At 46.7% G+C, this 26003-nt stretch overlaps 1 protein-coding gene across 2 annotated transcripts in view; it reads left to right on the top strand.

Annotated features, from left to right (window-relative positions):
• Nucleotides 1-25330, top strand: part of CMTR2 (cap methyltransferase 2) — a 62251-nt gene extending 36921 nt beyond the window's left edge. For both annotated transcript variants that reach the window (XM_069654717.1, XM_069654727.1), the window contains exon 3: nucleotides 20117-25330. In XM_069654717.1, the coding sequence (XP_069510818.1) occupies nucleotides 20131-22434 (2304 nt within the window). In that variant the 5' untranslated portion in view covers nucleotides 20117-20130 and the 3' untranslated portion in view covers nucleotides 22435-25330. The remainder of the gene's footprint in view (nucleotides 1-20116) is intronic.
• Nucleotides 25331-26003: the final 673 nt, after the last annotated feature.

The following is a 26003-nucleotide window of genomic DNA, read 5'->3' as shown; positions in this document are numbered from 1 at the left end:
TTGAAATCGTGGAGGTTTAGGGGAATGGCTTCCCCCAACCCCCTTTGATACAGCTGGAACGTTATTTATTTTCACTTTTGGAACTTTAAGTTGAATCGGTGGAATACACCCGCAGGTGGCCAGCTGGAAGACCTTCAAGTTTAGCATGTGAGGGTCGGGTTACGATTATGGGCACATGACTGAGGACTTCTTATTTAGAACATCCTGACGAAGACACTAGTTAGTTTTGTTGAGGCAGGGAAATCGAGTATGGGCAAGATTGGATCTCCTCGTATGTCATTATAAATAAGTTTATAGCAACAAATACGATGCCACTGTGTCTGCCTTTTACTCTTGATCCCTCACAGTAAGGACCCATTTCTTTTGCTTTTTTGGCACTTTTTCACCAGTTCACCAGTTCATTGGGGTATTGGAGTTCAGGGATTGTATCCAAGATAAGAGCAGAAGGAATGCTTAACGTTTTAAGTTCTGGTGGGGCCACAACACTGCTGCTTGACCTGCCATCATCACTTCTTCCATCTGGTGCTGAGGTGCACTAACACTGCTTGTGCTCTGGTCTACTTGTATGCTGGTGGAGTGGCCAGCACCCCTTTCTCAATGCCGTGTCTGCACCAATTGCTGGTTGTCATGCTGGTTGCTAGCAAATCTGCAAGGGTCTTGGGGGTCCTTTTGCCTCCTCTCTGGACAGGGCGACTTTTTGAGACTCTTGATATTTCTCTGCGATTGACGCTTCTTTGGATTCTGAGTCCGTGGGTTGGAGGTGCACCAGCATTTGGAAGAGACTGTCGTCCAGGGCTAATCTGCAGTGGGGACAATCCCAGATTGTAGGGCGGAGTGGGGGCTGGCATCTACTCTTTCTCCCTCTCCCTAGGTGGTGGTCTTCTGTCACTGCTCACTGAAGATGGGGAGCAGTCTGGCTCACAACTGGAAACAAACAAGTAAAAATGGATGAACGGGGGGGGGTCAGGAGAACGTTGAAGGGTGGACTGATAAAAGTGGGAGATGGTGAGAAGGGTGGAATTGGGGCAGTTCAGGAAACCTTTAAAAGATAGGGTGAAATAAAATGTGTAGGGGTATGAAAAAAAGGGGTTAATAGAGGACAAAACGAAGAGAAGAAATGTGGCTGCTGCCCCGGATGCTAGTAGCTTCTTTGTCCACTGGCAACTGCAACTAGTAGTGAGGCATAAGATTGTCTAGGGCTATAAAATGGTGCCTGGTGGAATCCCCGAGAAGTCTTCATACAGAGGTTTCAAGCTGTTTGTGATATGTTTACTTTTGCCACGGTAAGTAATGCAAAATGACATTGCATGAGGACTAATCATGAGAACAATGTGGGCTATAAACATCTAATGAAGGGTCAACGTCTGCTTTCCGCTGGGCTGGCTTGCACCACCATTTTTGTAGGCCCAGGAGAATCCTGGCAGGATGATGGAATCTTCTGTGCCATCTGTGAAAATACAAAACGCCTTACGTAGGCAGCCATTCTGCACTGCAGTGGGTCCGGGGAGGGGGGGGGAGAAACCCTGTAATATCACATTGCCCCCAAAGGGCCCTTTTGGGAAAACATCTGTTCCTTACTCTGACCCTAAATCGGCACCCTGATTTTACCCAGGTTCTACCTGGACCTTATGTGGGGCCATGTTTTCCAACCACTATCCCCGAGGATTTTTGGTAAAATCACCGACCTGCACCAAATGTGCCTCTCACTAAACATTGTGTGCCAATTTAAACTTCCGACTATACCAAGTTTGGACTTTATTGCACCTCACTGCACAACTAAATGTGCATCCCATTGCACCAGGTGACTGCATAGAGTCCACACTATGCGCTGGTCATTCACTAGTGCTCTCTTTGTACAACAATGCTCCCGTCTTGTGCTCGCTCATGCCCATCCTGACATATAGTGGCGCATAAGAAATGTTCTTCATTGTAATTTGTTGTTGCCTCTCCTGCAACAAATTATGTTCACCACATGTCTCTTCTGTACGACGAGTACATTCACTACGTGCCCCTTTTCCGTTAAACATAATTTAAAAAAAAACATTTTTAATATGCAGGATATGAAAAAAAGAGTAGTACAACCCGCAAAGTGCTTAGTATAGCAATGCACAATAAACGTAACCTGTTTTGTCAAATGGTTCAGGATACGGAGAACGCACCACAATGTAGGAACTAAGACCTTGTATCGACCTCGCAGGAGCAGGGTTTGAAATTGAGGGGAGCCAGGAGCTATTTCGCTCGTAGGTATAGCCTATAAGAGCCTGGTTAGCTTGACACCAATTGCTATAGCAATACAACAAGCTAGGTTTGGCTCCCCCAATCCAACTGGTGCTACACAAATATACCCATGTACTTAGGAACTTGGTATGAAGGTGCATTGGGTAAGGACATCTCAAATCTATTTTATGCACAATGTCTCGTATGTACTGTGCCCACAGATATAGTTGGATTTGGGACATACTTTATAATCGCTCCTCATTCTGCAGCAGAGAGAAAGTGGTGAGGTGCCATCACGAAAAGGAGGTGGCAGAGGTTAAAATTAGGTGGTAAAGGGACCGCAACAGTGACTAAGGTCAGTGTTCCAGATAAGATATTAAAGTGGGGGTATTTTACACCCTACTTTAGAAAGTTGGGAGTATAATTATTTTTATGGGAATAAAAAGGTAAGCCTCGTTTCTAAAGGCAGCATTTGATAAGCGAGTAAAAATGTTTTTCACTGTAAAACAAAATGTTTTGTAATCTTTCTTTGTACCTAGTTATTCGTGCAGATTAAAAGATCCAATGTTACCTCTTTGGCTTGGGCAGTAATGATAATAGTTTCTTCCCGTGGTATGACATGCACTCCTGGTCCAACATATACATGGAATTGTGTGGGAGAGCAGGGACACAAGCTCTGATGTCAATTTCCTATTTTTGGTGGGTGTATTTTGACTCCCTATTATTTTTTGGGGAGTGTTTGCCTACTCTCTGTGAGTAAAAGTGGCTGATGCACCCCTTATCGGTAGGACTGACTGATGTAGTGGCAGAAATACATATAGTGGCAGAGGTATGGTTGTAGCAGCAAAGCTAGGTAATGCCTAAGTGAAACTGATAAAACTGACAGGAAAGAAAGGGCAGTCTAACGAGGAAATGACAGTGAAGAACTATAAAGCAGCATGGGGAAAAGACGATCGAGTGGAACCAACAAACGGGAATAAAGCGAAAGACTACAGTAGAAAGGGGAGCATGTAGTATGTGCATTTATGACTGCAGACCAAAGTTAAGGGGGCAGGGAGCAAGTTCCACCATCTTTCAGGCCCTCTACAGTGGCTATTCTGACTTGTGCGCCTCTCAATTTTAACTTGCTAAAGAAAAGAATATATGTTTAACCTACTTGCATGCTCATTTTTAAGTTTTCCATTAAACATACGCAGTCCTGACCTCGTTCATGAGACCTGAATAACTCCTGGGTCATGTAGAGTAAGTCCTGGTTAAGAGGAAATCGTTGGCACTGGGGAGCGTCCCAGCTCCTGCTCAATATATTCCAATTTCGACCCCTAAATGAATGTAGAAATTGGCAGCACAGATTACAATAATGCTAATATATAATAAGATTCAAAGAGGAAATGCATCAAGTGACACGACAATTGTAACACATAACAGCGAGTAGGTTGGCCACCTCAGCGCACCTTAAGCGGTCTGCCACGGATCTGTATCCTGAGTGATCAGTTGTTCTGATAAAGGTTGCCCCTATTCGAGCGAGTTGGATTCTTCAGCCTCCCGCACCCATGAGAGTTGCAGCAACCTCTTGTTCAATTGTGGCCAAAGTATCCATCTCTCACTAATGCTCTGATACGGATCTTGGTTTACAAGACTTTCACACAGTCCTCTTTCTTCACAAGCAGAAAGCTGAAATCGATACTTATGAGAATGTTTCTCCTTCTTGTACCTAGGTGTTAACCGTAATAGACATAACCTGGGGTTTACCAGACTTCCCTGTCACTCTCTTCAATTCTCCATCTCCCACCGCATCCAGTAAATATTTCTGTAATTGAAGGAAAGCCCAACTCATTTGCATTAATGTGGCAGGCCCCTGGTGGCATGTCTGGCTTAGATGGGTCGATTTTTTTAATAGCCTGTGGGTGTGCTATACGTTCCATGTAACATATATTCTATTTGATGACTTGAAATCTCGTTACGTGCTACTTTTGGGGGTGCAAAAAGGCTTGGACCTTTCTGTTTGTCAGTTCACACCCCGCCAAGCACTGTTCCCAACTATCCTCTATGTTGAGGCGCTGGGAGGATGGAAATCTGCAATGATGGCTCTATATAGTGCGGATACTGGCCTTAACGTTAGTTCTTTTTTAGCATTGACACTAGTAAATGTGATTCTGATGGTGTAGCCAGAAAATCTGGCCAGTTATCATAAAAGCTAGCCTGTCGGGAGCCCACATCGAGAAGTCCTATGTTATTGGAATTCATACCACTCATCTCTGCCCCTTGCATGATCTCCAGGTCCTCTGACGGATCTGAAAGACGTGGGAGTGAGTTAGGTTGGTGGGGAAAGAGGGGGGAAATGCAATACAGCTTTGCTGTGGAGTTGATGCATACAGACTGGAATTACCCTGAGCTCTACTTGCAGGTCTGTTTCTAAGTCTTCTGAGTTGCGAGCACAGAGGCTTTTGTGTACCGAACGGATCCTTGTGTGCCCTTGTGCTGAATGCATTGTGCTGCATAGATTGATTGTAGAGATGTAGCATTTTGTTGTTTGATGTCTGATGGGAGAGTTCTAGCACCTTGAAGTGACACTGAGTCACTGGTGGCACCTTTAATTGGTTATAAACAAATAAAACATATTTAATTGCTGTGTGCAAGTTGCTTTTTTGGTATGCGTATTGTCTGTTTGAGTGTAGTTTCAGAATGTTGGTGCAGGGAAGGACCTGGTAGGCGACACAAAGCATTCATCTAGTGTGGCCATGGAGCAGTCTCTGTATTGTTGCTCTTTGGGTAAGGTACAGGTGAGGATGTGTCCTGAGGCACACTTCAATGGGAATACTGGGTGGAGTAGAAGACATTGGGAGCATGCAGCAGTGCGTACCAAGTAAACATAAGCTGAATATAGTGCTACAACATGTTCTCTACCTATGACTGCAATCCTTTCCCCACCCCTCACTCAGTTCACTATACAGTTGATTGGCCAGGGTTTCTCGCACCAAGGCAAAACAAAGGAGCTGGCAGGCAACCTTGTCTGGTGCCTCACTCAACTCCCTACTCAGATATGTCACCAGTCATAACTCATGTATATAATAGTGAAATCATGCTACATAACACAGATCCAAAATTCAGTACATTCAAGACCTGAGACCTAAGTCCATACTATCGAATTGGATCCTTTTTCAGCATGTAAGGAGGCTATGGCAAGGTTAACCTGGGGGTTTTCAGGTTCCTGTATGACATGCACCAACCTGCACAGGTTCAATGTAATACTACGTCCCAAGATAAATCCTGCTTCGTGTGCATGGATCAGTGCGGGAAGAAATGTTTGAATTCTCAGTGCCAAGATCTTTCACAGAATGCTCGTGTTTATTGAGAATCGATAGTGGGCAATATAACGGACAAGGTTTGAACAAACCGATGATCAGGGCTTCACGCGTAGTTTTTAGGTTACTTCTTGGCTTTCAAAATCTCCTTGGGAACAAGCGTTCACTTGCGGCAAGGACGTCTATGTATTCGGAATTCTGTAACATACGTTAACCACCAGTCCACTCCATTGCACTACATAACAGGTGTATTTGTAGAGAGCACATTCAGCCTTGAAGCGCCATCTTGGCGCTATTGATAGATAACCGATGTTACCAGTGCTGGTCATTGGGCCGGCTCTCGGCGGATCCGAGATCCAGCACCAGATGTGGAGCCGGATCTCTGGATCCGGCCAGAGTAAGCCACCCAAGCCCATGAACCACGCTGGAAAAAAAAGCAAGCGTCCGCGACGGCAGCATTGCCGTTTACCGCGGCTTTGGCACTGATGTGTAATTCACAATGCTCACTACATGTACAACTGAAAGGAGTCGGTTGTACATGTAGCGAGCATTGCGCTTTACACACCAGTGCCAGAGCTGCATAAAAAGCAATGCTGCCCTCGTGGGCGTTTTTTTTTTTTTTCGTTTTCTTTTTTTGGCACAACAAAATGAGCCAGGGCTCATCAAGGGGGCCTGGCCTAACTGCAGGCGTCCTGCTGGCCCGTTAGGCCACGCTCCCCCGAGGAACCCCGGCTCAATGGGCCACTGGCACCCCTGCCAGTCAGCCTTTTGTATTGATCAACACCCTCTCCCTCTTGGGGAGAGGGTGTTGATCTCTGCATTTATTTTCTATAGGCTTGCCTGGCAGGGGACAGGGCCTCGCCTATTCAGCCTTAATGTGGTGCTGCCCCTTGCCAGCTGGGTAGGGGCAGCGTCACCATTAAGGCTGAAAAGGTGAAGCCCCTGGAAGCGGAGGCCTTGTTCCTTAAGACTGAAACTCCCGCGAATCCCCGGGAGCTTCAGTATTTAGAAAGCAAAGTCTCTGCTTCCAGTGGCCTCACCGTTTCTCCATAATGGTGGCGCCGGCCCACGTGCATCACTTGATTAAAGGGATGCCTCGCAGGTGCGACGCCACCATTATGGCTGAAAGGCATTTTTTTCTGGAGCCTGAAGCTTTCGCACAGAGGGAGTGCTTCAGGCTTCAGAAAAAAATAATTTTCGTGTAGTGGCTGGGGCTGGCGGGGGAGATTAGTGGGCCCGACAGTGCCCCGCCTCAAATCGAAATTTCGGAGCCTGCTGGGGCTGAGCCCCGGCAGGCCCACTCCCACTTAAAGCCCTGGCCGGCGGTAAAAGGCAATGTTGTCTTTGTGGGCGCTTTTTTTTTCTTTCTTTTTTGAAGTATTTATCTGACCGGATGGCCACTACCAACCCCGCCCCCTCTAGACCACGCCCCCTTTGTCCTCCCCAAATCCTCCCCCACCCCGGCACTTGTGGGATCCCCCACCACATTTTTTCCATTTCCACCACTGGATGTTACCCAAATTAATGGTACTCCTTTTATCCACCTCGGAAGGGTGAAGGGCTGAGTGGTTCTGCCGGTATTTAAACCTGTGACCATGAGGTCAAACGCAGAGTCCTGTAGTGGATGCATTAGTCCACTAAACCACAGACCCGACTACAGGTCTCCCTCTTATCTAATATGTCCATTGTCACGTTGTGGGCACAATAGAAGACTTTAGACACCGGAAATAAATTCCACACCTTTATATTTTTTTCTGGAGGAAGGATTCCTTGAGGGTATGTGGTGGAGGCACTCAAAACAGAAGGCGGAGGACATGTGGATAACATTGGAGAATTAACAAAATTGTTTGCTGGGTTCTACATTCTAAAAGGACAGTGTCCCAGTCCAGGTTCACTGATTTCCATGCGCCTATGGCTGACAGACTCCCAGGGTTTACTTCAGTTCACTTAGTTTCAGGTTATTGAAAACACTCCAGCATATTTCTTTTGTGACCTTGACCATTGTGCTTGTAATGGACGTGGCTCCCCTTTGGTCTGGGATTGTGCTTCTGGGCTTTGTAGATGAAACGCGGCACAGGCGTACCAACAAGAACGAATGATTCCATCTGTCCTTAGATGAACCATGAAAGCAGAACTGAAAGACGTGGGTTCTTACGCTGGTCTTTCCTGGAAAATGCATTGACCTGTGTGTAAATTGGCAATGCGCCCATCTTCTGTTGTTGTATGTCATGTTTGCACATGCATTGTCTGTGTTTGCTCCTCACACCTCGTTAAGGCCCTATGGTTTGACAGTGTACAAGGCAGTAGACGGCTGAAGTATTGTTTCACATTATTGTTGAGGCTTAAGGCTCTCTGGTTTTAAAGCTATTCTTTGTGTGTTGCTTTTCCACATTGCACAAGCAAATACCATGGCCAGCACCGGGCACTGTATGCCCGTCGCACTTGCTTTTGCAGACATAATCAACTGCAGGGGTGTACTGTGGATTTATGTGGGCCATCACAGGCTATGCTTGCGGGTCTAGTGAGTGGTGGTGTTTGCCAGGGCAAACAAAAGTAGAATAAGAGGTTGAAAAAAAAAAAAGACATCAATGGAACTCTGCGCATGCATCATGTCTGACTCGGGAGGAGTAGTGCTCGTAACTGTTACTGGACGATTCTGGATTGAGGAAAAGGCAGTCCTTGAATCAGTCTGACATCCTTTGCAGCACACCAGTTACACAACACCTAATGGAATTGGAGTTTATGGTATATCTGCCGGGAACGTACCCCAACCAAACCTGCAAGCCTGATTCCACCTCCATTTGCACCAACCACATGCCCCAAACAGAATGCAGCACACATCTCAGAGTCTGCAGTATGAGTCTACCTTTGCTGTCGATAAAGCCAGGAGGATCTTTGCATACATTGCGCCAGATCGCCCACATGAAAAACTCGCCACAAGTGGGGAAGGCGCCAAGGCAAAGGAGAATCTGCACTGGTGTGTGATGCTGGAAATGCATCGGAGGGACAGGGCCTCCGTATCCTTGTGCTTATTATTGTGTGTTCTGTCATGTTTTCCGTGCAGGAGTTCATGTGGGACTCCTGGCAGTGCAGCTCTCTTTTGTTTTGGTGAACAGACCCATGGGATACCCTTATGGCACCCATGGGTAGGGGTACAACCCTGTGCCCCTAGTGTATGTTTTTGGTCACCACTGTGTGACCCACAGAGCCGAGTGCAGGCTGGTGGCAGCTCTGTGCTGAAATGACTGGTGCCCTGAGCGTCCTCCATTTTGGGATGCCCAGGCCCTGTCATTGGAATCGGTAGATTCCGGGTGGAGACAAAATGGCCCCCATGGCCTCTTGCCTTCCATCACCTGTTACCTTGATCTTCCTGAAGTCCCGGGAAGCCCTGACTCTGTCCCTTCCCCCTGACTGGCTGTTGGGTGGAAGTTCCATCTATGGTAGTGTGGGGAAGTGCCGACCAGACTGGCTGGAGCCTTCTCAACGACCGTATGTTGTGGGTACGCCTGTGGGTGGGACCTGGGTGAATGGAGTGTGTGACGAATACGCATTCTATGTTGTGGGTGTCTAGTATCTGGTGTTTGACACAATGACTGAGACAGCCCTGCCCAAAACTGGTATGAATGCAGTGTGGAGTGTTGAATGGCTGGGTACTTGTCCCAATACACATAACTTGTTGTGAGTGTCTGGAGAAAAGTGAATGGCCTGAATGTACTGTGTGCCTGATTGGCTGCCTGACTGCATGAATGCCCTTAGTCGTGATTGGATACTTGAGTATCACCCAGCGGAATGCATGGGAGATCAACAGTATATCTGGGGACCTCTCCCTGCTAGGAATCGTGTTCAGAAGCTGAAGTCCACTACGACGAGTAACTGAAGCTTGATCTTGAAGCCCTGCTGGAAGAGAAGAATTGCCGTTGCTTTCCTTCACAATCTGAAAGCTGCTGTGCCTCAAGGACTGACCCAGAGAGGACCTGGTAAGGCGCCCTCTTCCCGAGCTACGAGGGACCATCGTGCACAGCTGATCTTTGCCTAAGCTCCCTGGTAGACAGACCTTTGACAGGCTGCCAACCCAATACGGGGACTGCTGCGGAACTCCAAGGAGAAGCGCCCGGACTGTTGTCCGGCACTGTCGATGACCGCCGTCGCGGACCGTACCCGCTGTGCTGCCATTTTGCCTAAGAACTTTGATCCAAGGACGCTCTCGTCCGCATCGTCGCCGCTGTATCCTGCTGGAGAAGGCCTGACCGTCGACGCGCCGAGGAGCCTCCAACGGTGGGTTTCCCGCCACCCAAAGACCACAGCCGCCGATGACTCGACGCCCTTGTTGGGCCACAGTTCTTCCAACTCTTTGCGGTCCAGAACTATCGACACTGAGGTGCCCCGCACGCCTCTTCCTTGCAGGACATTTACGCTTCCCCATCAAAAAGCGCTGCTCAGAACGACGTGGCCACTTCACCGTCGTAGCTCGACCTGTTCTCCGTCGGACGTTCGACAACCTGTGACTCCTGCCTGAAAGGGAGGACACTCAAGAAGGGCTGTTGATTCCCAGACAAGGAATGCTACAACGCCAAGGTACTTTGGGGTTGCAGATCTATTGGAAAGTCTAGTGTGAACAATATAAGGACTGGGCCTGCATCTTTCTTCTACAGGTTGCCCAGGTGGGGGGGATCTCCACACAGAACTGTGTCTAGCTATCGGGGCCAGTATTCTGCCAGTTGTTCAACCATCTTGCTTTCCTTCCTCCCTCTACTGCTGGTTTTCCTCTTTGATCTGTGTGTCATTCTGACCATATGCACTTTAATGAGATCTGATAACATTAGTGGTACCACTTTAGAACTGTATATATTTACCATTGTTGATTTTCGGAGTACAAAGTGAGTCATCGTGATAGTGTTCGTGACCTTGAATATTAATTATATAAAGACTGTTTTAACCGATAGTGTGTGGACATTCCTTTGTGGGTGCTTGGGTACTACACTGTACTTCAGAACCAGCTCGCATCACCTCTTGAGAAGCTATGTCTTGATTGCTCGACCACGTACCAATAATAGAGAATATTGGCAGGGGTCCTCTGTGCCTCTCCTCTACCATATAGAGAGCGGAAGTACAGACCCCCACTCCGGTCTTTACATGGTGGACTTCTTGGTCCTCAGAAAACAATACAGGGTGCAACAACTACAATGCAGGGGAGTGCAGGGAAAATGCCCCAGCCAGTACTAAGTGAGGCTTTGGAAATATGAATGCCTTTCGTCCATTGCCTGGCAACTCGTGGCTATGGGAACAAATATGCTTGCTCTAAATCTGCTGCCCTTATATTTTTTGTAACAATGGCTTTCCCGAATGGAATGTGTGCACAGCACCAACGTGGACAATTCTGAGCCGCCGTTATTTCTGTGATTTGCCTGAAGCAAAGCGCAACATCAAATGCATGCTCAAGGAAGAGAAATGCATGCTTTATGTCCGAAGCCAAGAAACTAGTGCTTCGCCCTGTCCAAAGCATGACTTGAAACGCAACCATGAGTAGGATAAATGCACGAGTCAATCTGGATTAAGCGAATAAGTTACCTAATGTGCACGGACACATTTGCGGTTGGCATGTCGTTATTGCACGTGTGCAGAAAAACACGAATTGCTTGCTGCCTTTGCTGTGGCTTCACTTTACCACTTTGCTTTGCACCGCATTGCGTTTAAACTCAAATTAGAATAGTTGAACAGTTACGTTTTCCATATTTGGCCCGTTTTGTTTGTTTTATTCATTTGTATTACGCGGCAGACCCAAGGGTATCAGGGCGCATAAGCAATAAGAATATTCTCAGCTTGGTTACATTGCTGTACAAAATGTACAGATATATACAAAGGTATTACAGGTACGAGTACAAGGCGGGTGCATTAACAACAAATTACAGAATGTACATAAGGAGGCGTGGATTGGTTGGTTACCGTCATTTTCCTTTATCCAGTGGATATAATGGCGCCTGAAGTGAGGGTAGGTTTTGGCTGTCCTTTAGGTGGGTGGCAGGGAGTTCCAATGTTGGGCCGCTTTCACCTGGAAGCTTTCCCCCCCAGTTTTGGATCGTTTAAATCTGGTCACAGTGAGGAGGTTGGTGTTTGCCAGTCTGGTCGATCGGTTTTGGGTGCACCTCTTAAATATGTCTACAAGATAATGTGGGACTGCATTATTGAGGCATTTGTGCGTAAGTGAAGCTACCTTCAGCTTGATTTTGTCAGTAGTGGTGAGCCAGTTGTTGGCTCTCCTGGTGTTGGAGCTATGTTCTTTTTTGGAGATGCCCAGAGCTGCTCTGAGAGCATTATTTTGCAGGATTTGGATTTTGTTAGTAATTTATTTGTTGGCTCCTACATATAAGGCATTACAATAATCCAGTTTGGATAAGATTAGGGCTCTGGCTAGAGTGATGCAACTATGGGTCGAGAGGAAGGGTTTAGCTGTTCTAATTAATTTTCAGGTGTAGGCTGTGGATGAGGCCATGGAACTGACCTGTTTGTGGAAGGAAAGGGTGGCGTCAAGATAAAATCCTAGCGTTTTAACTTCCTTGGCTACATTAATCGTGTTACCGTCTATGATAAAGCTTGAGTATTTATGGTCAAGTTTGTTTAGGTTGAGGGTGGTGCCCAAGATAATGAGCTCTGTCTTGTCATCATTCAGGCATGGACTATGAGAGGCCATCCATGCCTGGATGATGAGGTACACTTTGTTTACCAAGGCCAAATCCTTGTTGTAATCTCCCGTCAGCGGGATGAGGATCTGGGTATCATCAGTATAATTGGTGTAGGTGATACCAAGACCATAGAGATCATCGAACAGGGGCTTTGTGAACACATTGTACAGAGTAGAGGAGACGTATGATCCATGGGGGACCCCACAAGTAATGGGTATAGGGTCAGCATAAGCTATGGTAGAAAAGACACGCATGGACGGAATGTTGAGGAAGGATTGAATCCAGTCGATGGCCTCTTGCGAGAAGTGGGCTGCCGAGTCTAGGTGGTTACAGAGTATTTTTGTGGTCTACTAAATCAAATGCAGCTGAAAGGTCAAGTAGAAGTAGTGGGGCCATCTTCCTGTTGTCTCTAAGGGTATCAATTTGTGCCTTTAGTTCAATGAGGGCTGTCTCAGTCCCGTGTTGTGGTCTGAAGCCTGACTGCCGGATTCCCAGATGTCTTTTTTTTTCTAGGTATTGTTGTATTTGTAGATAGGCTATCTTATCTAGTATTTTAAGCAGGAAGGGGACGGTGGTGATAGGCCTGTAGTTCGTGGGTTTTGAGGGGTCTAGGGAAGGTTTTTTAAGTAGGGGGAGAACCCAGGACCCTTTGAGGTTTCTGGGGATAGTGCCTGAGGAGAAGGATGAGTTGATGAGCTTGGTGATGAAGGGTGAGAGGTCTCTGCCAGCGTCTTTGATGATTTGTGCAGGACAGGGGTCACCCTGGCGGTTAAAAGGTTTAAGGGTGAGGATGATTTTTTCCACCTCTAGCGTTGATACTTTGGAGAAGCTCAAGCGGAGTGGGGGGTTTGGGTGTGAGTTTTTGAGAGGGAGGGGGGCTGTTGGCTACACGGGCATTACAGAGTAGGGATTATTTCTCATTATTGATTTTGACTTGTAGACCTGTCACTTTATTAGACGGGGCATTTTGGATGCTGGTGCACCATTGTTTATCTTTCACGCAGGTGTCTGGTACTGGGATGGGTGTTTCCAGCTCTTTGAGGATGGTAAAGAGTTCTTTTATACTGGAGTTAGCTTGTGATATTCTTAGGTTATAGGTCTCTTGCTTGGCCAGTATGATTTATTTTTTGTAGAGGGTGGTTATTTTGTTGAGGTTTGTTTTGTTGTTGTCCGAGGGAGATTGTCTCCATGCCTGTTCCCTTTTGCGTTTTTCGAGTCCCAAGAGATTTCAGGTAGGGGGAGAAACCATGTGTTCAGATGTCTTTTAGACTTGCTTTTTCTAAGTTTCAGCAGAGCGATGGAGTCCAGGGCTGATGTCATGATTTTGTTGTATTCATCTACAAGGGTGTAGGGATTGGAGGTTTCAGTAAAGGAATTCAGTGTCGGGATAATAAGGGGGATGAGTTTTTCAGCTGTAATGTTTTTGTTATTTCTGGTGGGGATGGCTGGGGCGGTTTAGGACGTTTTTCCCACATCTAAAGGTTCGCATGAACCAAAAGATCTAAAAATGCTACCACCAAAGGTTCGAACACCAAAAGTTCGAACCTTTGGTGGTAGCATTGAAAAAGAAAAACAGGGGCTGCGGGGATGTCCCCCGCATCGCCCCGCTCACTATACTTTATGGAATAGTGAGCGGGGGCGGCGGGGGTCACCCCCGCAGCCTTCCGTTACAAAAAAAAAAAGAAAAGGACCCCGTAGCGCCGGTTCCCAATCACGGAAGTGAAAGGGAACTGGCGCTGCAGGGAACCAGCGTGAAGATGAAGGTAAGTGGGTTTGTTTATGTTGTGGGTGGGGTTGTGCTGAGGGTGTGGGTGGGGTGTGTGTTGTGGGTGTGCTGTGTGTGTGTGTATGAGAATGTATGTGTGTTCGCATGAGAAAGTTGCAAACCTTTGGTAGTTCGCACCTTTCCCATGTGAATGATTTGCTGCGGTACTTTCAGCCGCGGGCAAATCACTCTGATTCGCTGGGGCTAGTGAGTTGTTGATGGTCGGGATTGAGGTCTTCGATGGAGAAGGAAAGGAGATGGTGGTCAGACAAAGGCTGGGGGGAGATGGCTGTAATGGAGGCAAGCCAATTATAGTCCGCCACCCAGTCAAGGGTCCTCCCTTTGGGAACGGTTACTCTTTGGACAAATCCTAGTTCAGATAAGGTGTTATCAATAAGTGTAGCTTGTGGGTCTTTAGGATCTGTATAGCCTAGGTTAAAATCACCTAGAAGTAAGCTGTGAGTTGTATGTATTTTTTAGGTTGTTGGTGAGGATAGTTGTTAGGTCCTCCCCAAAAGAACCTAGGGGTCGGAAGGTCTGTAAAGGAGTTCGATGGTCAGGGTTTGAGAGTTGACAGTGGGCAGTTTAGCTGTTATTGATTCACAGGAGTTGGAATTATCTGAGGGGGCGAGTATCATGTTAAGGTGAGTCTTGGCAATAATGGCAAGGCCTACGCCTCTAGATTCAGTTATGTCGGCTCTGAGGATGATGTAATCTTCCGGGATGGCTAACGCGAGGGCTGGGCCTGCATGGAGCCAGGACTCAGTGATGGCTAAGAAGTCTCACATTTTTGAAATAGTATTAAGGTCTGCTATGTCTGTAGCATGGGCTACCATAGAGCGTGTGTTTATTAGGGCACCTCTGATGAGGGGGATGGTGGTCTTAGTAGAGGTTAGCACAGTGGCCAGATTGTCAGGATTAAACTTGGCATAGGTGTTGATCGGGTTATGTGTGGGCAGTATGGGAGTGCTTATGTGCTCAGGTGTGGTCCCGTTGCTAGGTTTAGTATGGGGGGAGTCTCTGGCAAGGGGTACAAAGATTTTGGGTAACCTGGCGCATAGTCTGAGGTTTCTGGTGGGTGGACTGCAGGGGGTGGACATGTTAGGCCGTTCGTAGGTAGGTCGTGAAGATGTGTATGTGTGAGAGGTGTGGGCGGCTGGGTATAGGCCATAGTGTTAGGCGGTGGGGAATCTGCAGAGGCAGAGGTGAGGTTTGGGCCAAACTGACTAGTCGAGTAGATGAGATGGAGAATTACACTCAATAGGGCTGAGTAGATACCTGGAATATACATTATAGATGTCGGTATAAGTCGGAGGAAAGATGGGCTGTGTGGGTTCAGTAATGAGGCGAGAGCAGGTGGATTGGGCTTCGTTAGCAAGTGCAGACAGAAGCACCTCAGTAGAGCAAGGCAGGTATTTGTTCAGTTCTATCTGTTCAAAACATCCAAAGATACAGGCAGTTACACATTGGCACAACAGAGTAGTGTCGGGTAGGCAGTTCAAGTAAGGGCACTTCAGGACAACAACAATCGGGGTCATTCAAATCTAGCGCTTCAGAACAGTGTCAACCCAACAGTTTAGTAACTCCCTTCAGGACAAGTAGTAGACAAGAGTTCTTTTGCTCCAAAATATCAGCAAACAGACACAGTTCAGTACTGACTCAACAGAGTGTTGTCAAGCAAGGCAGTTATATTATAACGAATTAGCTCAACATGAAACAAGTGTCAGTTAAACTCAGCAATAGAGCAAGTATGTAGGAAAAGATACTAGGTTAGATCTAAGGTACGAGGTAGCACCGGGGCCAATCGGAGTAGCTGAGTGCGCAGTGCTGCGGTGTGCCTGCATCAGGTTAGTAGGGCAAACGGGTAGTAGAGTGATAAGCCACATTCACCAGGAGGCGAGGCAAAACAGATCAAGACAAGTAGAGTGGACGAAATGAGAGCAGTTGCTAATGCTAGAAAAGTTCACAATGGCATCTAAGTTCTGCAGACAAGCTTTCATGCAGATTAATGGGCACTGTTATAGCAGTAATAGTAATAGCAGTGCATAGCAACAAGGCATGCGCAGGTCGGTACTCGGCGAGTAGTTCAGGTGTATAGGGCTTTGGTTGCGGCGCGTTCCGGGAGCACAACTTGGGTAATGTTTTAAGTGGTCATCCACAGTGACCAATCAACAACGCAACACGCCAGGCGTCAGGTTGGGTGGTTTTCAATGGCGGCGAGTTTGAAATTGTTATGCTATTCAATATAGGTCAGTAAGTAGGTAGAAACTGGAATGGCCTGTGAGGTGGGATACAGGTGTATGGATTTGGGCACGTGCAATTTAGAATGGCCTGCAAAGCGCAGTGCAAATCAAGTTAGTACAGTCGGCAAATGCATCTGGTTTGAACTACGAAGTGCGGTGCTAAAGCAGACTAATTATACTGTTGAGGGTGGCATGCATAGAAAGCGGTAGGTAACATTTCAGTAATGCATTAATGAGGCATAGGCAGTAAGGAACATTCATATACCTGTTCCTTACTCCCTATGCCTCATGAATGTTAGCATGTGCCACACTTAGATGGAATCCTTAACCTAGCCTGCGTCGGATCTAGATGGAAATGTGAGTGTTAGCATATGACACACTTGGATGGAATTCCTAACATGGTCTGCGTCGGGTCTAGATAGAAAAGTGAAGGTTAGCATGTGCCAGGACAGCAACGCCAACCAACCAATCCACTAACAATTTCATCCCTCTGCATACACCTCTCAAACTCTAACCAAACACAACCTCAAACGCAGCAATCCTCACAAACTTCACTACACTGCAACAACAAAACAAACCACACATAGACTTTCACAACAGCACACGACGACTACCGGCCGTATAACTCCCCAAGCCCAGCCAGCGGACCCACCGGGCTGAGGCTGCCATCAGCACATCACTGCTCTCTTGCACTTTTTCAGCTGCTTATTGCCGCTAACTCACCCCCAAGCCCCTCTCCCTTTTCAGAGCGCCAGGGGACCACTCCGGTGGTGATAGTGCGCGGTACAAATGTCCATTAACATTGACATACTTTCGTATGCAGGGGCCATTTCAGGCATGATGGGTCGGAGCACCATGGGTGTGGCAACTAGCAGGGATTGAAGGTATCTAGTTCGGTAATCGGATGGAGTTTACCTCCAGCAGTATTCGTTCTGCTGTGAAGCAGTATTGCTAAATGACCGCCAAAGGCTATAGACACCTTTTTAATGGCAGGTATTATCATGCAGTGCTGATGCAGCAGATGCGACGCAAGACCAGCAGAGTTACTGGCGTAGGCATCTGCCAGTTCTGGGCAGGCTCAGGGCAGGCGGAGCCTTGTTAGTCATGCCTTAGTAGGCGGGCCAGCTCCTCGCCAGCCGGTGAATCGGCAGGCAGTGAAATAGGAGGTCTTGTCCAATCTGGAGTGGCCTTGCAGGGGCTGGCTCAAGACACAGGTGAGGGGCACCTTACCATGGCAGTGCGGCCATTTTGGAGTGGAGGCCCTCATGGTTTTACCAACTCCATTCGTGCAGAATGTGGGCAAAAGGAAGTGAAAACAGCACGATTTGCTGTGCTGGATACAGATATTAAGATGTGGATGCGAGAAAGGGAAAGTAGGTGTATAAAAACCTATTTTCCTGCAAAAATCCGCTCTTGCTGATAAATGATTAAGGTAGCTGTTACATCCGCCCTTCGTCCCGCTACCCGGTGACGCAGGGCGCTCTAATAAAAGCTCTGCCCCCGAGCACGGGAGGCAGTTCTGGGCCAACCTAAGACCTGCGTGCTGCGTATTCTTTTTGCTCCCGCCGGAGCTGCGACACACAGGGCCGCGCGGCCCTGCTTTATGAGGTCTGGTCTCCCCGCGTGCAGAGCCGCGGAGGCCGGATGCAACAGTAGCCCACGGGCTTACCGTAATTGTGGACCAACCATCAGGATTTTCACAGGCCGTATTTTCACAATGCAAAACTGGTCCGTTTGTCTCGCCCCTTAACCGCCAAGCCTGTACCCCCATATATCTCTCTCTCTCTCTCTCTCTCTCTCTCTCTCTCTCTCTCTCTCTCTCTCTCTCTCTCTCTCTCTCTCTCTCTCTCTCTCTCTCTCTCTCTCTCTCTCTCTCTCTCTCTTCTTTCTCTTTTTCTCTCTTTTTCTCTCTCTCCCTCTCTCCAATGTTCTCCTTTCCCCCTACATCATGTTCAACCATATGCTGTGCATATCACCGCACAGCGAGTACTGAACACCATATCCTCTCCTATTTCACAGCGCTTTTGCCGGTAATGATCATTTGGTAGCAGCTCTTCTGAGTAGGGTGCATAGACAACTGGACCATGAAGCCTTCCATTCTTGTTTTATTGAGCTGCGTGCAGTGGTGGAAATGGAAAGAAATGGGTGGGGGATCCCACAAGATTCTGGGTGCAGAGGGGGGTGCCCGAGGAGGCAGGGTTTAGGGGGGCGGAGCTAGCACTTGACCTCTGATCAAAGGAAATGTCCTAAATAATAGTTTAAAACAGTACTATTTATTTCTTGCTGCTTCATTTCCAAACTATATATCAATTCCACTTCCATGGCACTGGTGATGAGCTTCGTCATTATGCGGATAATAGTTTTGACCAGTGTTGCAGAGTAAATATTCTTTGAAATGCACAATTTGCAATCCATATTATTAAATAAAATCCCCTTTGGGTACTATTCAAACAGGGTGATTTCTGTTCGCCATAAGCAACGTTTTCTTTTACTTGAACCACACCCGGCACAGCTCTGGAGCTCACCTCGGAAAGCAGTTGGGTGGCTGCATCTGTGCAATAGTTTCAATGTTAATAGGGGTATTTAGTTATTCACGCAATGTTTGTCGGATACCTGTATATTTATTTATGCAATGTTTGTCAGATACGGGTATCCGACAAACATTGCATAAATAAATAATCTGGGTCCATGTATCCGACAAACATTGCATAAATAAATAAACCAGGTCGTGGCTGTGGACTGTAACTTCCTCTTGCACAGGGTAACCAGTGGAACTTACAATTTTGTGTTTACCCCCAGGGCTGACTCTGGCCGGATCCTGAGATCCGGCTACACATCTGGTGCCGGATCTCGGATCCGTCGGGAGCCGGCCCAATCACCAGCGCCGGCTGCGTGAGCAGAGATTTCCAGATAGAACACCAGCAAAATTGTGACTATTGGGATGAATGGTTTATTATTTTTGCAATATTTAGAACTAGCAGAAAGGTACCCGTTCTCCAAAAGGGGTCTGTAAACGGACATGATGACACTCATCAGTTGTTCCTATAGGTCTCTGTGCTGTATCGCTTGATGCGCTTTGCACCGGGAATGGGTGCGTGTGTGGCTGGCTGACCTACTCCAGAGCAGATGTTGGGGTGGAGGCGAGAGTTGGTGTGCTGTTGCATACTGGGACCTTCTGAGCTCTGTCGCCACACCCTGGCATGTTGCAGTTAATTGCTGGGACCTTGAGTATTGTTTCTCGTGTCGAAACTGGTCCTTCTACGACTACATAGATGTTTCACCGAATTTAGGCAACCGTCTCGTGTGAAGGGGCTGAAATCCAGGGAAAGGGTGCGGTGTTCAAATGTCATGCAGACATTAATGTCCGGAGGGTCCTAAACGGTTACTATGCCAAATTTGGCGCAGGTTGGTGGAACGGTGTGTAATTGTATGAGGAACATTCAAACCCCCAAACTTAATTTTTTTTTCACTTTCTTATATATATATATATATATTCTGATCAGGAAAAAACATAAGCATTTTCATAATTTTGCAAAAGATTACAATTTTAGCAGGTAAAGGGATGTCTGTTATTGGTTAACCCTGTAATTGTTTTTTCGCTAACCTTCTTTTCCGATGTCTTTGACATGACTGATTGTTTCCTAGGTTCTTTAAATTGTTTGATTTCATTTCGATACCTGATACTCCCGAAGTCTTTATTTTTAAACTGTTTTGAGTTTAATGTAGGAGTGCTTTTCTGATCTCTCTCAATATTCACTGACTCTCATTTCTCGTATCTATTTGCTGAACTGGTGACTTGTCTGCCTTCTATCATCTGAGTGCATACCGGCTGAAAATAAACTGACCCCCCACCCCCCCCATCTCCTCTGTTTTGCTTACTTGAATACTTTCCATATTCTTTATTTTTAGAATCCACGAGGAGAATGAATCGGTGTAAAAAGCAGCGTATTGATCATGCTGGTATGTACAGACGAGATGTCCGTGCTGAAATTGAAAGCCTCTTTGACAAGAGGTTCTCCTACCAAAGACCGACGGATAAAGAAGAGTGGCATCTGCCAGAGCTTGAAGACATCTGTAACAGTGATCCCCAGGAATACAAACTGTTCCTTGCATTGAAGGAATCCCTAAATGAGGTGAAAAACCTACTCAGTGACAAGAAGCTAGATGAATGGCATCTACACACATCCTCCACCAACAAGGCAGGGCGCGTCATTCCGCGGGTTAGGACAATAGTAAATGCAGAGCTGTGCACCCAAGCCTGGTGCAAATTCTATGAGATTGTGAGCAGCTTCCCTCTCCTTCCCCAGGAAGCCCTCTGGAATAGGGAGCTAAATTCTGTTCACCTCTGTGAAGCGCCAGGAGCTTTCATCACCAGCCTAAACCATTATTTGAAGTCTCAGGAGCTACACTGCGACTGGAACTGGGTGGGTAATACCTTGAATCCATACTACGAAGCGAATGACACCCTGCAAATGATTGCAGATGACAGATTTATTGCTGGCACTTTGACCTATTGGTACTTTGGTCCTGATAACACTGGTGACGTAATGACATTAAACCATCTCACTGGACTGCAGCACTTTATCGGCCACATGTCTTGCGTCCACTTGGTCACAGCAGATGGGAGCTTTGATTGCCAAGGGAACCCAGGTGAGCAAGAAGGGCTGGTGGCTGCATTGCATTACTGTGAAGCTATTACTGCATTAATGATCCTGGGTTGTGGCGGTTCCTTAGTCTTGAAATCATTCACCTTCTTTGAACAGGCTTCTATCAACCTGCTGTACCTGCTGAACTGCTGCTTCAAAAAAGTCAGCGTCTTTAAGCCAGGCACCAGCAAATCTGGGAACTCTGAAGTTTATGTGATTTGCCTGGACTATGTGGGAAGGCCAGCCGTTAAGCCATTGTTAGACAAGATCGTTAGCAACTTTGGGACAGGAATTCTCAACAAGGCGCTCTTTCCTCAACATGCTGTTCCTGACTCCTTTATTCAAACCCACCTTGCTTGCTGTATGTTCTTTCACAAGCTCCAGACTGAGACCATACATGAAAACCTCCGGTTGTTTGAGCATAAGACAAAGGAAGACCTTGTACGGTTGAATGCCTTAAGAGATTGTGCTGTTGAGCACTTCTTTGAGAAGTTTGGCATAAGGTACATTACCAAGAAGGAGTGGATTATGAAGAAGCCCAATGTGGGCTGCAGCCTCGGTTACCGGTGGCTGGGAAGCAGGAACCGCCGCAGCGACACCTTCAATGAGCGGAAGGAGCTAGAGTCGTTGCCATGGGAACACAAGGTGCTGAAAGGATTTTTCTTGCCTTGGGTGGAAGAGCATGCTATTAGCAATCGGGGAGCAGGAATTGTCCTAGAAAAACCATCGTGTCCTCTAGACTGTGACGATTGGTATATGGTGATGGGGCAGAGGCTACCAAAAGTGAAGTGTTCACCCTTTTGCAATGGGGAGTTGCTGAAGAGCCTCAACGAAGCTATAGCAGGGTTATCCTCGAGTGGTACAGTCACAGATCCTTCCTTGCAGCCATGCTCCTCCTGCTGTGTTCTAACTGAGGAGTTCATACTCGCTGAACTGTCTGTGCTTTCTGTGGGACATGATAAAGTCCAGGCAAATGAAAACAAAGACCAATTCACATGCTTTGTGGTAGGGGTTCCCTTGTTGAGCCATTACAAAATCCAAAGTAACATTGAGGTGGTCCTCCTGGAACCACCTTCCCCCTACACTTGTGAAAGTTTGTTGTTGCACGATGGAGATCCCAGATATCAGCAGCACCTCCTGGAGTGCATTCTGGTCTCATTGCAAAAGTTGCGTCCAGGCTCGTCCCTGGTCCTCCCCATCCTTTCCTGCCTCACACGCTTTACAGCTGGCCTTCTGTTTGTCCTCCACCACTGCTTCCGGCTCATGAGCTTTGTCTGCCCCACATCTACCCAGGAACCAGGAATCTGTGCTCTGTTGCTTTGTAGTACCTATGAGGGCCTCTCGGCATCTGCGCTCAGCCACATGCAGATGGTGAGCAGCACTGTGAGCTCAGTGCTTGACTCGCCAGAGCAGGTGCTGGAGTGTGTGCCAATGGAGCATCTCCTAACAGGGGCACTGCTTGAATTTTTGTGGGACTTGAACTCTGCCATTGTGAAGCAGCGACTGCACATGATTGGCCGAGTGGGACACCCAAGAGAAGGTAGTGATGAGTCTGAAAGTTTGAACACAGGGCCGACTTGATTTTTGGAATGACAGTCGTAGGTCACACTACATGATGAACTTTGTAAAGTATTTTCTTGTACTCCTTGTGCCTTGATCTTGGATAAGTCATCCGGGGATGGCAGTTTTTAGGAGAATATGCATAAGTCATTGACACTGAAACCCAATGTCATTTGACTTGAAGGTTCAAAAGTAATGCAGAAAGTGTTGGCAGATTTGTCTAGTTCTGCTCGTAATGACTAGGGCTGCTAAAGCTTTATTTTGTAGTCGGATCCCAGCTTGTCCAGAGGTGCCCTGTGTGGAAAGACTTACTCTGCTGGCTTTATGCCTGCCTCCAGCGTCCTCTAGGTCGGCAGGTTTCCAAAAATGTTCATGGTGAATTACCCTTTAGTAAAAGTATTGTTGGAGGGCCCCCCTAGGTGTTAGGACTCTTTTTTTTTTTTTTAAATGTATTTTTTATTTTTTTAATATGTTCTATTAAAAGCACCCTCCTCCATTTTGAGAGGGCTTTGCGCATCACCTGCAAATCCTCTGGGCCCACACTAGGAGCCAGCCCCACAGTTTGAAGATCACTCTTCTCGGTTATGCTGACTGCCGGTGCTAAAAAGCGAGACGCCTTCAGCAGGCTTGTCGGTCAACGCACGAGTTGCCTGGACTTCAATATGCAGCCGTGATTGAAGTCTGCCTGCTTTCAACGTGATAGCCGAGTTTGGTTTCCTTTATTTCTTTCTTTCCTCCAAGTTTTGAAATCCATTGCATTATTGTCCGCAAAGTTCTTTTTGATTTGGAAATGGACATTTAGAAAGAGTGCATTTTGGAATTCAAAATCTGGCAAAACTTCTTTCATGGTAAATTGTCCAGCAATCAAGGTGAATACAAGTGTTTCCTCGTGGATCCACCAAATGCTGTAATCCATTTGGGTTTTTGGAATGAACGAAAAATTGCAACTGTCCACCAAAATCATGTATACATTTTTCTTCTGAATATCCATTGTAGATTTCCTACAATTGTGACTGGGTTTTACTGTTCCACTGCTTAATGCTTCCAGGCATACCTCGTATGTTACTGAGGTCATAGAGCAGGAGCCCCTGTTTGTACAGGTTGCCTTTGTGTTCCATTTTCAGTTACCAGCCCTGGCTGTTGATTAGCTGCCACATTAGATGGTGTTATTCTTTTCTCCCTGCCTTGCCTCTTGTTCCCTGCCAAAAGGGTTGGGCGCCTTTTTAGTTTGATTGTGCTTCACCCAGATTGTGTTTAACTACAAAATACCAACTCCCATCACTATGCATGGAAAACAAAGAATTTCCCCCAAATATCAGTTAGCGGACCGAGGGAGGGGGTATTTGGGTAGGGGCATTTAATAAAGTGGGGGTGGTCTGCCCCACATTACAAATACCTAAAAGTCGTTGCTTTACATGCAAGATTTACGACCTCGCCATAACAAATTTGATATTTTGGTAATTTGATATTTTCACGTAGATCCCGATATACCAGTCGGCTTGTGCGGGCTAGTTAAGGCGCCCCCATTTAATGTATTTTTACAGGGTTGCAAGGTGAATCCCCAAGAGGTATTCCTACGCATCCTGTTTTGAATAACTTACAGGGGATGAGCAAAGAACAGAGGCAAATGAAAAACTGCATTAGTGTGCGTTTTGCTCTTGCATCAGAATCCTAGACTCTGGCCCTCAAAATGGAGTTCAAATAGCGCTCACGGCTGTTGCCTTACACCTCCGCGGTGTCTATGCTGCTATGCCGGAGCCCAGTGCTGCATGCATTCTCCAAGTGCTATTCAAGCTTCTTGAACTCCACTGTGTAGCTGTGTTCCTTGAGATGCTTTGCCAGGGTAATTGAGCCGTAGTGCACCCATCCACCCCGAGCCCTTAATCACTGTGGTTAGATGTTTTTAATTTTTATTCTGAGCCCCAATATCTGTCTAATAATTCACGTCATCCTGGCATTAGTAGAATTCTCAAAGTGATGGAGAACTAAGGATGGTGAAGGTAGCTATGATCTTCAAGTTGTCAAAAAACTGTCTGGTGCACTTGACAAGCATGCCTGCAGCCTTTTAATATTCTGGCAGGCACTTACAAACTCATTAAAGCAGGGTGTTAGGCCGACAAGGGGGCTACATCCATGAGGTGGGACGGCATATTTACGCAGTTGGGCAATGCCAACATCTTCTTGGATGGCTTTGCTGTAAGGAGCAGGTGACATGCAGGGTACTACACTAGAGTACGCTCTACTATAAGGCACTTTGTACACAGACCATCAAGAGATTGTTATGGGGACCATGACGTTGACTGGATGCAGAGCCTGCAACCTGCACACCATAAGGATTACGGACACAGAGGCTAACTGACTTCAATGAATTACAAGCAGAGAATTAAGCTCGCATCGATATCTTACTGGGACGTGGGCATAAATGCTTCTCATAGAGCAGCAGCAGCAGCAGCAACAAGGAGCTGCTTGCAAAATACTTGCCTTAAATTCAGATTTCGTGCATCTATGGGCACCGGATGTAGTGCTCCTTTAGACTGCTTAAAAGTTCTGCCCACACAGGACACCGATTTAAAGTAGCATGGTTGGTTCTGCAAATGCATCGGAATTGGTAGGTTCTAAAACTGATTATTTTTCAAGGCGTATTATAAAGAGGAAAATGGATGGCACCAATCCTTTTATAGCATTTTTCATTACAAGTGGCAGTTCAGACCTGCTGATGACAAGAGTTGCACTCCATAGACAACCATGTCGATACAGAACACGTTGAAAGGAGTACTTTCTTTTCCTTTAATTCAATTCTCTCCGTGGATAGTTTGTTTAGAATCGTTTCTACTGCACAACAATTATTTTTTTATGTAGCGTTTTATAATCTGGGCATTGAGCGTTTCCTTGTAAATAAAATGTATATTAATTTTCACATGCTTCAGTGTTTTTGTTTGCGTTTTCTCTGGGATGATTAACTGTGCATTGTGTGGAACAGCTGATGCAGGTACATTTTGTGCAGCAACATATTCATTTGGAAAACAGAAGTGCTCCATGTTGGCCCCTATGTATGGGCTTTATTCTAAGGCATAGTATTCACCAGTGGATTGCTTGAAGAAGAGTTGATGGAATGTTTTTGACAACAGCACTTTCTTGGGGCTCAGGATTGCCAGGTTGCTCCTCTCATTAGCTGTCTACCACAGGCCATCCCATGGAGCCCTGCCGCAACCTCGAAGGAGGTACCACTCTGATGGTGCAGGGACTTTAAACCCGAAGTGTTGTTGATGAACATTCAGCCACCTTTCTTCTATTAGTTCCTGGTACTCCCTCCCACTCAGGAGTCCGGTATCCACCGTTGGGGAAGAGACCTAGTAGAAAGTGAGCTGTCCTGTGTACTCCTCTCTCATCCTTTTTCCTCTGGCCCTAGTTTCTTGCTCCCAGGGCTGCAGGGGACTGTCTGAAACATGACGCCATCCATCGTTTTAGAGCATTGATAAGGATCTAGTGATCTGGCAGGGAGCAGATATCCATAATGGCTGTTGTAGGTCTCGGCTGTCTATGTATTTATGTTGTGTCCAATTGGAAGATTGGATTCTGCTATACTTTCA

Source organism: Ambystoma mexicanum, chromosome 1p, assembly GCF_040938575.1.
Source record: "Ambystoma mexicanum isolate Mex_15411 chromosome 1p, UKY_AmexF1_1, whole genome shotgun sequence".
NCBI classification, from domain to species: Eukaryota; Metazoa; Chordata; class Amphibia; order Caudata; family Ambystomatidae; genus Ambystoma; species Ambystoma mexicanum.
Note: the sequence above shows the minus strand (reverse complement) of the source record. Positions and strands in the feature narration are given on the sequence as shown.